Here is a 16,450-nt window from a genome sequence, read left to right on the forward strand (position 1 = left end):
AGTGCCAGGAATGTCTTTCTTGTTTATTCTGGACCCTATTTGGAAATTGGCATTTTTTGAAATTTGTGTGAAATTGGCAAAATTTTTTAATTCTGACCACTGTATTGGATGGTTGAAATCGGTAAATGGGTGGTTTCTTGTACTCATTCGATAGAAAAAATGGAGCTCTAGCGAAATAGTTAAAGAATTGACTAGTACATTGGAATTGGCCGAAAATAGGGCCTCAAAGTGGGCAAAATCGCTGAAGCGACACATCGATTACGCACCGCTTAACTTCGCGAGAGCATAATTCCCTAAGTTCTCCATCAAATTTCATACTTTTGGTGTCATTATGATCGAGAAAAGATTCTCTATGTTTTCATAAGAAAAAATAATTTTTTTTTGAAATTTGGGCAACCCTGAGAACAAGTCTGGGAGAGGGCCTGGGGACCCTGAAAGGGTTAAACAGGAGGAGGGGAGGGAAGAAGAACGATTGGTGGAATGATGATGTAAAGAGAGCAGTAAGGGAGAAAAAGTTAGCATATGAGAGGTTTTTACAAAGAAGAAGTGATGCAAGGAGGGAAGAGTATATGAAGAAAAAAAAGAGAGGTTAAGAGAGTGGTGAAGCAATGTAAAAAGAAAGCAAATGAGAGAGTGGGTGAGATGTTATCAACAAATTTTGTTGAAAATAAGAAAAAATTTTGGAGCAAGATTAACAAGTTGAGGAAGCCTAGAGAACAAATGGATTTGTCAGTTAAAAATTGGAGAGGAGAGTTATTAAATGGAGAGTTAGAGGTATTGGGAAGATGGAGGGAATATTTTGAGGAATTGCTAAATGTTGATGAAGATAGGGAAGCTGTGATTTCGTGTATAGGGCAAGGAGGAATAACATCTTGTACGAGTGAGAATGAGCCAGTTGTGAGTGTAGAGAAAGTTCATGAGGCAGTGGGTAGGATGAAAGGGGGTAAGGCAGTTGAGATTGAAGGGATAAAGACAGGAATGTTGAAAGCAGGTGGGGATATAGTTTTGGAGTGGTTGGTGCTATTATTTAATAAATGTATGGAAGAGGGTAAGGTACCTAGGGATTGGCAGAGAGCATGCATAGTTTCACTGTATAAAGGCAAAGGTAACAAAAGAGAGTGTAAAAATTATAGGGGGATAAGTCTGTTGAGCTTCCATGCAGAAGTGGAACAGAATTCTTCCTCCATAAGCCATGCATGTCATAAGAGGTGACTAAAATGCCCAGAGCAAGGAGCTAGCAACCCCTTCTCCTGTATATATCACTAAATGTAAAAGGAGAAACTTTCGTTTTTCCTTTTGGGCCAACGGTGGGATACGGCCGGTGTGTTGAAAGAAAGAAAGAAGTCTGTTGAGTATACCTGGTAAAGTGTATGGCAGAATCAAATGGTCACGGAATCAAATGCAAACATTGCATTTGATTCTGTGAGCAGTCCCTTGATGTAAGGAATTTTGTTGTTTTTTGATGGCTTTAGACCTGAACAATATTCAGATAAGGCTAAAGAGGTTTGTGTGGCATTTATGGATTTGGAAAAGGCATATGACAGGGTGGATAGGGGGTCAATGTGGCAGATGTTGCAGGTGTATGGTATAGGAGGTTGGTTACTAAAACAGTGAAGAGTTTTTATGAGGAAAGTGAGGCTTTGGTTAGAGTATGTAGGAAAGAGAGAGATTATTTCCCAGTAAAAGTAGGCCTTAGACAAGGATGTGTGTTGTCACCATGGTTGTTCAATATATTTATAGATGGGGTTGTAAGAGAAGTGAATGCGAAGGTCTTGGCAAGAGGTGTGGAGTTAAGAGATAAAGAATCAAACACAAAGTGAGAGTTGTCACAGCTGCTTTTTGCTGATGACACTGTGCTCTTGGGAGATTCTGAAGAGAAGTTGCAGAGATTGGTGGAAGAATTTGGTAGGGTGTGTAAAAGAAGAAAATTAAAAGTGAATACAGGAAAGAGTAAGGTTATGAAGATAACAAAAAGATCAGGTGACGAAAGATTGGATATCAGATTGGAGGGAGAGAGTATGGAGGAGGAGAATGTTTCAGATATTTAGGAGTGGATGTGTGAGCAGATGGGTCTATGAAGGATGAGGTGAATCACAGAACTGATGAGGGGAAAAGGGTGAGTGGTGCAATTAGGAGTCTGTGGAGACAAAGAACTTTGTCCATGGAAGCAAAGAGGAGAATGTATGAGAGTATAGTTATACCAACACTCTTATATGGGTGTGAAGCATGGGTGATGAATGTTGCAGCGAGGAGAAGGCTGGAGGCAGTGAGATGTCACGTCTGAGGGCAATGTGTGGTGTGAATATAATACAGAGAATTCGTAGTTTGGAAATTAGGAGAAGGTGCAAGATTACCAAAGCTATTATCAAGAGGGCTGAGAAGGGGTTGTTGAGGTGGTTCAGACATGTAGAGAGAATGGAACGAAACAGAATGACTTCGAGAGTGTATAAATCTGTAGTGGGGGGAAAGCGGGGTAGGGGTCGACCTAGGAAAGGTTGGAGGGAGGGGGTAAAGGAGGTTTTGTGTGCGAGGGGCTTTTACTTCCAGCAAGCATGTGTGAGCGTATTTGATAGGAGTGAATGGAGACAAATGCTTTTTAATATCTGACGTGCTGTTGGAGTGTGAACAAAGTAACATTTATGAAGGGATTCAGGGAAACGGGAAGGTCGGACCTGAGTCCTGGAGGTGGGAAGTACAGTGTCTGCATTCTGAAGGAGGGGTATTAATGTTGCAGTTTTATAAACTGTGATGGAGTGAATGATGAAAGTTTTTCTTTTTCGGGCCACCCTGCCTTGGTGGGAATCGGCCGATGTGTTAGAAAAAAAAATGACCTGAAACACCTTTCAAGAACTGTGATGTGGGCCACACTTCTGGGAAGACAGAGATTGAATGAGTGATGGTGAATGTTTCTTCTTTTATTTTTGTCACCTGCCCAGATGAGAGTTTTTCAGTGTGTCAAAAAAAAAAAAGGAGCTTGTTGCAAGAGTTATTGAATGAATGATGATGAGTGTTCCTTGTCATGGATCACTCTACCTTGGTGAGAGACAGTCAGTATGGTAAAAGAAAAATTGTAGACTTGGACTTCAAGTATTTACCAAGTAAAGACTGAGACATCTTTCCAGTCTCTGTTGCAGAGACTAAGTCCTGAGAAATTCAAGTATTTTAAACAAGAGAGCACACATGAGCTTAAAATTACATTGCTATTACTGAAGTGGCAGCTCTTGTCCTGAACATTTTCGTAATTCATCCCTGACATTTTCCAGGCCCTGGCTACAATAGCTTTGCTATACTTTTCTTATATATATCTTAGGTTCTCTGATATTAATTATCCTAAATGTTTTACCTGTTCCCTCTGTAACATGAAAACATCTAACTGCTAATACATGTTTACAATCTTAACAAACTCAAACAGCTGTACTATGTTATAGTAAAACAGGAACGAGACAATCACACACCTCACTGCTAGACTAGATTCTACATGTTATTACAGGATACAAACATTTTCTGCTGAATCTTTGGTTATGGGAGCTGTTTCACTCCACTTCTTTGGAAAAAGTACAAAGCTAAGACTCCCAAATGAAAATAATGCTTACTCTATTACCTGGGGGGAGAACTAAACCTGTAGGGGTCATGCAGCACCCTGGGGAATGAGAATCAACCAGATTCAACCTGAGGAAAGGCTGGACAGCCCCAAATCCTGAGCATGATACTAAATATTCTAAAATTTATGACTTACACAGGATAAAAGTTTATAATATAATACTGCTTGCAAGTTTGAAGGAATGCACTGTGTTCATAGTAAAAAAAACTGATATACTGTGAACATATTAAAAAATGTAAAGACACTGAAAACAGCATAAAAATATAATCAAATTTCTACATTTTTTATGAAGGCACTGGTCTAGGCATCACTTCAGGACTGACACAATATGGAAACATTTAACTAACCAATGACTTTTTCAGTCCAATGCAAAGAAGAATGGTGGATGAGGAGGAGGAGTTTGTGAAAATCAATCCCTCAGCCTGGTGAAACATTTCATCAATAAAGATTCCCAAATATTGCACAAGTGTCTCATTCTTCATGTAAAAGAAAAGCCTGTAATTATTTTACATGATGGTAGGCTTGTTGGTGTCTTTTTTCTGTCTCATAAACATGCAAGATTTTAGGTACATCTTGCTACTTCTACTTGCACTTATGTCACATTACACATGCATGTATAAGAACATATCTATATATATACACACCCCTCTGGGTTTTCTTCTATTTTCTTACTAGTTCTTGTTCTTGTTTATTTCCTCTTATTTCCATGGGAAAGTTGAACAGAATTCTTCCTCCATAAGCCATGTGTGTCATAAGAGATGACTAAAATGCTGGGAGCAAGGGGCTAGTAACCCCTTCTCCTATATATGTTATTAAACGTAAAAGGAGAAACTTTCATTTTTCCTTTTGGGCCACCCTGCCTCAGTGGGATATGGTCGGTGCATTGAAAGAAGAAGTCTCATTCTTTAACTTGTCAGTTTTCTAAACCATTTATCGCATGTGTCAGATGCTGCAACATCATGGGATCTGGATACAAGGAATTCTTCAACACTAGTCTCACCTGTAGACATGACTCATTTACACTAGTGGATGTTTCCACTGTGACTCTGCCTCCTTCTGCTTTAACTTGCCTGCCTGAAGTATATAAGTCACTTCTCTGAGCATATGCTGTACTTTTCTCAAGATTGATAGACTGACCACATCAGCTTCAGGCTGAGGGATTGAATGCCTCCAACTACTCCTCTTCTTCTGCCGTTCATCTTTGTATTGGACTGAAGAAGCCACTGGCTGGCAAAACATTTCCTCAATAAAGATTCTCATATGTTGCCCAAGTGTCTTGTTATTCAATCTGTCAGTTTTCTAATGCATTTACTTGACAACTGACACATTATGTTGTGTTGTCAATAGTCTCGTTGTCAAAGAGAACATCTTTGATAATGTTGTGAAGTTCGAATTTCTTGCCATGGCTTTTTCCAGCCCAGTCATCACAGTTCAGGTTCCAGGTCATAACTCCAGCAAACCCAGATTTTTTGACCCACAGTGCCTGTTGGAAAATATTTTTTGAGTATCCCAAAATATACATTGAAAATATTTCTCACATCTCGCTACACTAAGGACTCAAACCCATGACAAGCCAGTCCTAAAACTATCCAGTGGACCATGCTGGACTAATAAGATTCATCTAAGTACAGGAGGGCCCCACTTTACAGCGCTTTGCTTCATAGCATTTCGTCTCACTTCAGCATTTTTCAATTACAGTGGAACCTCCACTTGCGAGTGCATCCACCCGCGAGTTTTTCCAAATACAAGCAGTCGCTTGGTCAATTTTTTGCTTCCATACATGAGCGAAATTTCCATAAGCAAGTGGGCCTCAAGGGAGGTTCCTTGACACAGGTGAGGGGCTCTTGCTTGTGATCTAGGGAATTGGATCTCGTTTATTTGTTGGACTATCTTATTGAAACTTCGGCAATGTGTGATGGAAACTTGCTTCTTAATGTACACCAAAAATGAAAGAAATCAGAACATAAATAATGGAGTTCACTTCTCAGCAATTAGCCACCCCTTAGCGGTATTTTCGTATGGTTTTTATGGTTGTATTCTCATTTTTTTGGTCTTATTTGATAGAATGGAAGATATACTACAGAAATAGATATGATTTTGATTGATTTCACGACAAAAAGTACCTTGAAATTGAGCTCAGAGTAGCAGAAATGTTCAATTTTTTGGCTATGTTCAATTCAATATGCAGTCTTGAATGGTTTGACATTATTTATACAATTATTACAATAATGCAGCAGTCTGCATAACATTAAATCTTCTACTTTTTGTGTGAATTAGCAAAATTATTCAAGGAGTATTTTGTCCTGTCTCCAGACAAAATCCTTGTCCGCCGCCAACGATACCACTACATGAATGATATATTTTATTCATTCTAGAGCATATATCAGGTTTCTATGTTATTTATATTGTTTATTATGTCATATTAGATGAATTGTGATAGATAAATAAGTCGTAGAGTTGATATTAGGGAAATTATTGAAGTATTTTGCGGTGCCTGGAATTCCACTGGAACAGATTAATTGCATTTCAATTAATTTAAATAAGGAAAATTGACTCTGCAAACGAGCAAATTCAGGTATGAGCAAGGTTAGAGAACAGATTAAACTTGCGAGTGGAGGTTCCATTGTATAACCATACGTACTTCATTTAGACTTACTTCAACAAATATATTCACAACTTATTATGAGCTAAGGATGAAAATATTTTGTGGTAAGTAATGTTTGTAGTATACAGCCTCTCCTAACTTAGCAACGTACTCGTTTACTGATGACTCAGGTTAGGTTAGGTAAGGTTCGTCAGGAAACAGAATAAATGTTTCGTGACGCGGGTCTTAGTCAGATGATGACCCGCCTTTGGAGCTTTGGTCATCTGACCGAGGCCTTCCACTGGCTTACCGGTCCACCCCTTTAAAAATTATCATTATTTATAACCATATTTTTATATATACTGATGACTCAGACTTACAATGGGTTCTCTGACCAGTATGAATACCTAAATAATGTATATTAGAGCTGATTTTCTCCATTTTGTTTATTACAATACATAGTACACTGCTGTATAAATGTTTAAAAATACAGTGGACTCCCACCATACGATGGCATCACCTTACGTTAAATCCACCATACAATACATTTTAATGCAAAAATTTTGCCTCACCTCACGCGATTTGTCTGAGCGCGCCTCAGCTGCCCCGTGGGTGCCAGTGTTTACAAGCCAGCCAGTGAGGTCGCATCCACGCATACAATCGGAACATTTCATATTATCACAGCGTTTTTAGTGATTGCACCTGCAAAATAAGTCACCATGGGCCCCAAGAAAGCTTCTAGTGTCAACCATGCAGTAAAAAAGGTGAAAATTACTATGGAAATAAAGAAAGAGATAATTGCTAAGTACGAAAGTGGAGTGAGTGTCTCTGAGCTGGCCAGGTTGTATACCAAACCCCAATCAACCATTGCTACTATTGTGGCCAACAAAACGGCAATCAAGGAAGCTGTTCTTGCAAAAGGTGCAAGTTTGTTTTCGAAACAGAGATCACAAGTACTCGAAGATGTTGCGAGACTGTTACTGGTGTGGATAAACGAAAAACAGATAGCAGGAGATACCATCTCTCAAGCGATCGTATGTAAAAAGGGTGGGAAATACGTACTATCATACCATGGTCAGCTGCTGCTGCACCACGGTCAGCTGTTGTTGCACCACCGTCAGCTGTTGCTGTACCACAGTCAGCTGCTGCTGCACCACAGTCTGCTGTTGCTGAACCATGGTCAGATGCTGCTGCACCACGGTCAGCTGCTGCTGCACCACGGTCAGCTGCTGCTGCACCACAGTCAGCTGCTGCTGAACCACAGTCAGCTGTTGCTGCACCAGTCAGCTGTTGCTGAACCACAGTCAGCTGCTGTTGCACCATGGTCAGCTGCTGCTGCACCACAGTCAGCTGCTGCTACACCACCATCAGCTGCTGCTGCACCACGGTCAGCTGTTGCTGCACCAGTCAGCTGTTGCTGCACCATGGTCAGCTGCTGCTGCACCACCATCAGCTGCTGCTGCACCACAGTCAGCTGCTGTTGCACCACCATCAGCTGTTTCTGACCAACATGACTCATCCCAAACCTGTCCGTCTAGCCTGAGCGCCTCAGCTGGGCTGCTGTCATTGTTTACAAGCCAGGGTGGCCACTTGCATGCATACATTCGATACATTTTGTATTATTCCATTGTTTATAGTGCTTGTAACTGCTAAATAAGCCACCATGGGCCCAAAGAAAGCTTCTAGTGCCAACCCTTTGGTAAAAAGGGTGAGAAATACATATGTACTATTGTACCACGGTCAGCTGCTGCTGCACCACCATCAGCTGTTGCTGCACCAGTCAGCTGTTGCTGCACCACAGTCAGCTGTTACTGCACCACAGTCAGCTGCTGCTGCACCACTGTCAGCTGTTGCTGCACCATGGTCAGCTGCTGCTGCACCACCATCAGCTGTTTCTGACCAACATGACTCATCCCGATCCTATCCATCCAGCCCTGCCGTCATTGTTTACAAGCCAGGGTGGCCAGTTGCATGCATACATTCTATACATTTTGTATTATTCCATTGTTTATAGCTCTTGTAACTGCTAAATAAGCCACCATGGGCCCAAAGAAAGCTTCTAGTGCCAACTCTGTGGTAAAAAGGGTGAGAAATATGTACTATCGTACCACGGTCAGCTGCTGCTGCACCACCGTCAGCTGTTGCTGCACCACAGTCAGCTGTTGCTGCACCACGGTCAGCTGTTGCTGCACCATGGTCAGCTGTTGCTACACCCCGGTCAGCTGTTGCTGTACCAGTCAGCTGATGCTGAACCACGGTCAGCTGCTGTTGCACCACGGTCAGCTGCTGCTGCACCACAGTCAGCTGCTGCTACACCACAGTCAGCTGCTGCTACACCACCATCAGCTGTTGCTGCACCACGGTCAGCTGTTGCTGCACCATTCAGATGTTGCTGAACCACGGTGAGCTGCTGTTGCACAACGGTCAGCTGCTGCTGCACCACAGTCAGCTGCTGCTGCACCACTGTCATCAGTTGCTGCACCATGGTCAGCTGCTGCTGCACCAAAGTCAGCTGTTGCTGCACCACGATCAGCTGTTGCTGCACCATGGTCAGCTGGTCCTAGTGGCATTAAAAGAAGAAGGGAAGTAACCCCGGAAAAGGACGTGCTACCTAAAGTCCTAATGGAAGGGGATTCCCCTTCTAAACATTAACAACTTCCACACTCTCCTCTCCTCCCATCCCATCAATCATCACCAGATCTTCAATAAAGGTAAGTGTCAGTTTGTGTGTATTAAAATTAATATTTCATGTGGTAAAAATTTTTTTTTTTTCATACTTTGTGGTGCCTTGAATGGATTAATTTGATTTCCATTATTTCTTATGGGGAAAATTAATTCACCTTACGATAATTTCAGCATACGATGAGCTCTCAGGAACGGATTAATATCGTAAGGTGGGGGTCCACTGTATACCAGAAATGTTGTAAATGGTGCCAAGGCGACATTAAAACATTATCAATGATGGTTGACACAAATCCACTACCATTATAGTATGTTCCTTATTTTGCGATGAATTCGTTTACCAATGTGGTCCTAGGAACAGAACTCCATTGTTAAGTGAAGAGAGACTGTATATGCATTTATTAGGCCTAGCTCTATTGCTCACTTTTTATATGATAGTGTAAGGAGGTTATTAGGCTTTTATATGTATTTGAAAGTGAAAAAACCACTATGTTTCACTTTACAGCAATTTTGCTTTGCAGCAGTCACCTGGAACCTAACTTGCTGTATAAGCGGTGCCTGTCTGGAAGTCTATTTCATTCCTATATTGTATAAAAGGAGAAGTGGAGACATGCTGCGGTTTTTTAACAGTAGTATTGGCATGCCTCTGGCAAGACAGTGATCAAGTGAGTGATGATAAAAGCGTTTCTTCCTTTTTGGGTCACTCTGTCTCAGTGGGAAACAACCGATGTGTTAAAACAAAACTGTATAGAAATATACAAAGCTGGATGAATTGCATTAATCTAGCATGGTACAGTGAACAACACACTGGCCTATTAGTGTTACCACTGGCTTCTTGTGGGCTGGAGTCGTCAGTGCAGTGGGTTGTTTACAATCCTCTCATTACAATTTATCAAGTCATTTCACACATGGCAGAAAATAATTAATTCTATAATATATTTGCACCTGCAAATTTGTGAGCTTCCTTATTATCAAATGAGAGATCCTTGGATTATATTCAGCAATGGGAAGTACAGTGCCTGCACTCTGAAGGAGGGGTGTTAATGTTGCAGTTTAAAAGCTGTAGTGTAAAACACCCTTCTGGCAAGACAGTGATGGAGTGAATGATGGTGAAAGTTTTTCTTTTTCGGGCCACCCTGCCTTGGTGGGAATTGGCCAGTGTGTTAATGAAAAAAATAATAATTCGTAAATCCTTGGATTATATAAAGTGTTTGTAAATCCTTGGATTATATTAACTGTTTGTAAATTCTTGGATTATATTAACTGTTTGTAAATCTTTGGATTATATGTAGTGTTTGTAAATCCTTACATTATATGTAGTGTTTGTAAATCCTTGGACTATATGAAGTGTTTGTAAATCCTTGGATTATATTTAGTGTTTGTAAATCCCTGGATTATATGATGTGTTTGTAAATCCTTGGATTATATGTAGTGTTTGTAAATCTTTGGATTATGTGAAGTGTTAGATAAGTTAAGATAAGATTTCGTTTGGATTTTTAACCCTGGAGGGTTAGCCACCCAGGATAACCCAAGAAAGTCAGAGCGTCATTGAGGACTGTCTAACTTATTTCCATTGGGGTCCTTAATCTTGTCCCCCAGGATGCGACCCACACCAGTTGACTAACACCCAGGTACCTATTTGCTGCTAGGTGAACAGGACAACAAGTGTAAGGAAATGTGTCGAAATGTTTCCACCCACCGGGAATTGAACCCGGGCCCTCCGTGTGTGAAGCGGGAGCTTTAGCCACCAGGCCACTAGGCCACTGGGCCACTGGGCCACCCGCATGCAAAAATCCTTGGATTATATGAAGTGTTTGTAAATCCTTTGGTTATATGTAGTGTTTGTAAATCTTTGGATTATGTGAAGTGTTGCAAATCCTTGGATTATATGTAGTGTTTGTAAATCCTTGGATTTACAAACACTTCATATCTAATACTTTAAGGGTTTTCTGTAGTGGTGTGTCAAGGTATTAGTACTGGTATTGGCTCGTTTTGACAGTATTGGATTATAACTGAGAATCGATACTGGCTAAATCTTTGATATCGTCAAATACCTAGCTTTCTGACTGTACTGATTTTTCTTAGGCTTGGTGTAAGACCCTTAAATTGTAGGGTTTGGTGTGCAACCCTTAAATTGTGGAGCTTGGTGCATGAACCTTAACCCTTAAACAGTCCAAACGTATATATACGTTTTTTCAACATCTGAAAGTATGTAAAAAAATGTAGATCTTCTTTTTTGTTTTACATTTGAAAACGTGTAAAAGAAACTTCTGTCTACATTTTTTTTTGTTATATTTGAAAATATGTAAAAAAAAGTAGATCTACTTTTGGAGCGCTATGAATTTGAACGTTGATCTGTTTGGACCGTTTAAGGGTTAAATGGCAGGGCTTGGCACATAACCTCTAACCTGCAGTGTGGTGCATAGCCCTAAATTGTGGGGTTTGATGCATGACCTTAAATTGTGGAGCTTGATGTATTGCTCTAAATTGTGGGGACTGATGCATGACCCTAAATTGTGGGGCTTGATGAATGACCTTAAACTATGGGGTCATACACCATAAGATTATGTTTAAATTATTCTCTAACTTTTCCTGTCTCCATGGGGACGTGGAACAGAATTCTTCCTCTGTAAGCCATGAGTGTCATACGAGGCGACTAAAATGCCAGGAGCAAGGGGCTAGTAACCCCTTCTCCTGTATATTTTACTAAATTTAAAAGGAGAAACTTTCATTTGTTCCTTTGGGCCACCCTGCTTCAGTGGGATATGACCGGTTTGTTGAAAGAAGAACTTTTCCAGTGATTAAATGCCTTTACTCTGGCATCTTTTTAAATGAATATTAGGCAAATCAGTGTAACATGTCATGACGATATGCTTTATGAAATATTAACCAGATTAGAGTGAAATATAAGGACTATGCTGATATAAAAACTGAGCAAAGAGGAGGGCCCCACTTATACAGTAAGTTAGGATCCAGGTTACTGATGTAAAGTAAAAATCACTGTAAAGTGAAACATAGCTTTTCTCACTTTCAAATGCATATAAAAGCCTGATAACATGTTTACACTATCATATATTAAGCGAACTATAGAACTAGGCCTAAAAAAATGCATATACAGTACACATATTACTCACCTTATATTTTCATCCTTAGCTTATAGGAAGTCTGGATAAATGAAGAATGGGTATAACTGAAGACAGCTTCATTACCAAAATGCTATAAAGTAAAGCGCTGTAAGGTGGGGCCCTCTTGTATATCTGAAAGAAAATTTGTCAAGTACACAAAATTTTGTATAACTAGAATTGTCACTTTGTCTAGATCTCTAGAAATGCAGACTCCCTATAAATATCTAGGAAACACTGTACTCATATTTACTGTATTTAATATATACCAAGCCGGCAGCTAATCTATAACATTCCTTGTTACTTAAGATGCAGTATATACATGTAATGGATGTACAACTCCCTGGTTGTAACAATTCACAATTAATTGGCAAGTTGTAGAAAGAGATAAACATGTTAAACTTTAGATATTTAATACAGAAATATTTTCTTCTTATATGGGTAAACCTGTAGGAAAGTGCTCTTGGGAGATGACACTTTGGTTGTTTACGTCTGTCCCGGACTCATGACTTGACTTGATAATGATTCAAACCAACTTGATAATGATTCAATCAACTTGATAATGATTCAATCAACTTGATAATGATTCAAACCAACTTGATAACGATTCAGTCAACTTCATAATGATTCAAATCAACTTGATAATGATTCAGTCAATTTGATAATGATTCAAACCAACTTGATAATGATTCAAATCAACTTAATAATGATTCGCACCAACTTGATAATGACCCAAACCAACTTGATAATGATTCAATCAACTTGATAATGATTCAAACCAACTTGATAACGATTCAAACCAACTTGATAATGATTCAAATGAACTTGATAATGATTCAAACCAACTTGATAATGATTCAATCAACTTGATAATGATTCAAACCAACTTGATAATGATTCAATCAACCTGATAATGATTCAAACCAACTTGATAATGAATCAAACCAACTTGATAATGATTCAAATGAACTTGATAATGATTCAAACCAACTTGATAATGATTCAATCAACTTGATAATGATTCAAACCAACTTGATAACGATTCAGTCAACTTCATAATGATTCAAATCAACTTGATAATGATTCAGTCAACTTGATAATGATTCAAACCAACTTGATAATGATTCAAACCAACTTGATAATGATTCAAACCAACTTGATAATGATTCAAACCAACTTGATAATGATTCAAACCAACTTGATAATGATTCAAACCAACTTGATAATGATTCAAACCAACTTGATAATGATTCAAACCAACTTGATAATGATTCAAACCAACTTGATAATGATTCAAAAAAACTTGGTAATGATTCAAACCAACTTGATAATGATTCAAACCAACTTGATAATGATTCAAACCAACTTGATAATGATTCAAACCAACTTGATAATGATTCAAATGAACTTGATAATGATTCAAACCAACTTGATAATGATTCAAAAAAACTTGGTAATGATTCAAACCAACTTGATAATGATTCAAACCAACTTAGTAATGATTCAAATCAACTTAATAATGATTAAAACCAACTTGACAATGATTCAAATCAACTTAATAATGATTCAAACCAACTTAATAATGATTAAAACCAACTTGACAATGATTCAAACCAACTTAATAATGGTTCAAACCAACTTATTTATTTATTTATTTATTTATTTAAAATTATAGCATACAAACAGAGGTACAAAAAATACAGGTAAGAGCAGCATGGCAAAGCCACTTATATGCATAGCATTACGGGCTGGCTTAACATTAACTTAAGATTAACTAAGCAATGATGAAATCAGTGATAAGACATTATTGTAAACAGATAACTATAAAATACAAATGAGTATTACAAAGACAGGTCATATGGTTGCATGCATTGCTGTTCATTCAGTAGAATGAAGTATTCTGTTAGGTAGTGTATTTAAAAAAAATAACAAAGTTAGGTTTAACATTTGTGTGATATAATTGTGAGTAACATTTAGGATATACAATTTATATGGTTCAGTTATTCAGTATTTATTTGGTTTTGAGTGAGTAAGTGAACTTTGAGTAGAGACTTGAATTTATAAACAGGAAGAGTTTCTTTTATATTTAAAGGTAATGAATTCCAGATTTTAGGGCCTTTTATGTGCATTGAGTTTTTGCATAGCGTGAGATGGACACAAGGAACATCAAAGAGTGATCTGTGCCTTGTATTATGGTCATGTGTTCTGTTGAGGTTGGCAAGGAGATGTTTGAGGGGAGGGTTAATATCAGAGTTAAGTGTTCTATGTATGTAATAAGTGCAATAATAAGTATGGATGTTTTGTATGGTGAGTAGGTTGAGTGTTTTGAATATTGGTGGAGTGTGCTGCCTGTAGTGAGAATTTGTTATCATTCTAACTGCAGCCTTTTGTTGGGTAATTAGTGGTCTGAGATGGTTAGTTGTTGTTGAGCCCCATACACAAATTCCATAGGTGAGATAGGGGTAAATAAGAGAGTGATAAAGGGCCAGGAGGGCTGACTGTGGAACATAGTACCGTATCTTCGATAGTATGCCTACAGTCTTGGAAATTTTTTTAGAAATTTGTTGTATATGTGTATGAAATTTGAGTCTATTATCGAGGTGGATTCCTAAGAATTTTCCCTCTGTTAGCTTTGTGATAGGTGATCCGTTTATCGTTATGTTAAGAGGTACATCTGTAGCTCTGCTACCAAACTGAATGAAGTAGGTTTTGTCAATGTTTAGTGTAAGTTTGTTAGTCCTCATCCAGGTAGATATTTTCTGTAATTCGGTGTTTACAGTATTGGCTAGCGTGACTGGGCTCGGGTGAGAGAAGACGTATGTGGTGTCATCTGCAAAAAGTGTGGGTTTGAGTAATTGCGAAGCATTTGGTAGGTCATTTATGTATAGGAGAAAGAGAAGAGGGCCAAGGACACTTCCCTGTGGGACACCAACTGTAATTGGTTGTGCGGAAGAGCTTGCCCCATTTGCGTACACATATTGGCTTCTGTTGCTGAGGTAAGACTTGAGGTAGTTGAGGGAGTGCCCTCTAATACCATAGTGTGACAATTTTACGTGGAGCAAGTCATGGTCAACTGTATCAAAAGCTTTACGTAAGTCAATGAAGATCCCCAGTGGGACTTCTTTTTTCTCTATTGCAGTGTATATATGTTCTAGCATGTGTATAATAGCATCATTAGTATTTTTATTAGGCCTGAATCAAAATTGGCAGGGGTTGAGAATGTTATGGGAGATAAGGTAGGAGTAGATTCGTTTATGAATTAATTTTTCGAAGATTTTTGAGAGAGGGTGCAAATTGGATATTGGCCTATAGTTATTCAACTCTGTTTGGTCTCCTCCTTTATGGATCGGGGTGACCCTTGATAATAATTCAAATCAAATTGATAATGACTCAAACTATCTTGATAATGATTCCAATGAATTTGTTAATAATTCAAATTAACTAGATGAAAATGATTCAAACCAACTTAATAATGATTCAAACCAATTTAATAATGATTCAAACCAAATTAATAATGATTCAAACCAGCCTTAAATACACAAATAATTATCTACCTTAAAAATTAAGGTAGATCATTATTTGTGGTAAGCCAGTGGAAGGCCTCAGTCAGATGACCAAAAGCTCTTGCTGTGGGTCACCGTATGACTAAGATCAGCATCAGGAAACACTTGTCCTCTTTCCTGAGGAATTTTACCTAACCTAACCTGCCCTAGATGTTCTTTAATGTTACTTTTTCAAATTGTGGATTAGCTTTGAATTTTCCAACAGCATACCTTTTCCCTGATGCTCTGCGAATCATCATACGAAATCCAGTCTCTATCCCTCACAGCATACGGAACGCGACTTTCTTCATCAAAGTACCGCTGAGCTCCCTCTGCAATAAGTAACTCTGCTTCTGGGTAGGTTACAATTCCATTCAACATTCCTTTTCCAATGGCTGGTGACCCAACATTGTGCCAAGAACTTCTAAGTAACCTGCAAGATTACCCTTCATGTCAGTTGAAATACTCAAGCAATAAGTTCGTGAGTAAAAGAAGGTAGTGTGTGTCTCACACTTAAGTAGATGGAAGATTGAACCCTAGCTACAACCTATGGTAAATGACCTGATGTCCTGTGCTTCAAAAAAAAAAAAAAAAAAAAAAATAAAAATAAATAAATGTACATGAACATTTAAAAAGTTTAGCATTAACATTAATTATGTGACATAAGATTCTATTCTTCTTAAATTCACACATCACATGATTAGTAGTAGTAGGGTGGTAGACAGCAACCACCCAGGGAGGCACTACCATCCTGCCAAGTGAGTGTAAAATGAAAGCCTGTAATTGTTTTACATGATGGTAGGATTGCTGGTGTCTTTTTTTCTGTCTTATAAACATGCAATATTACAGGTATGTTTTGTTACTTCTACTTACACTTGGGTCACACTACACATACATGTACATGTATATGTATACACAT

At 38.6% G+C, this 16,450-nt stretch overlaps 1 protein-coding gene across 1 annotated transcript; it reads right to left on the reverse strand.

Annotated features, from left to right (window-relative positions):
• Window positions 1-1,753: 1,753 nt before the first annotated feature.
• Window positions 1,754-15,965, reverse strand: LOC128691602 (acidic mammalian chitinase-like). The gene is made up of 2 exons (XM_070081876.1): window positions 15,763-15,965; window positions 1,754-5,084 (listed from the first exon to the last, which is right to left on the reverse strand). The coding sequence occupies exons 1-2, from the start codon at window positions 15,910-15,912 to the stop codon at window positions 4,929-4,931; spliced, it is 306 nt and encodes a 101-aa protein (XP_069937977.1). The 5' UTR covers window positions 15,913-15,965; the 3' UTR covers window positions 1,754-4,928.
• Between the last annotated feature and the right edge of the window lie 485 nt (window positions 15,966-16,450).

Source organism: Cherax quadricarinatus, unplaced genomic scaffold (genome assembly GCF_038502225.1).
Source record: "Cherax quadricarinatus isolate ZL_2023a unplaced genomic scaffold, ASM3850222v1 Contig4780, whole genome shotgun sequence".
Classification (NCBI taxonomy): Eukaryota; Metazoa; Arthropoda; class Malacostraca; order Decapoda; family Parastacidae; genus Cherax; species Cherax quadricarinatus.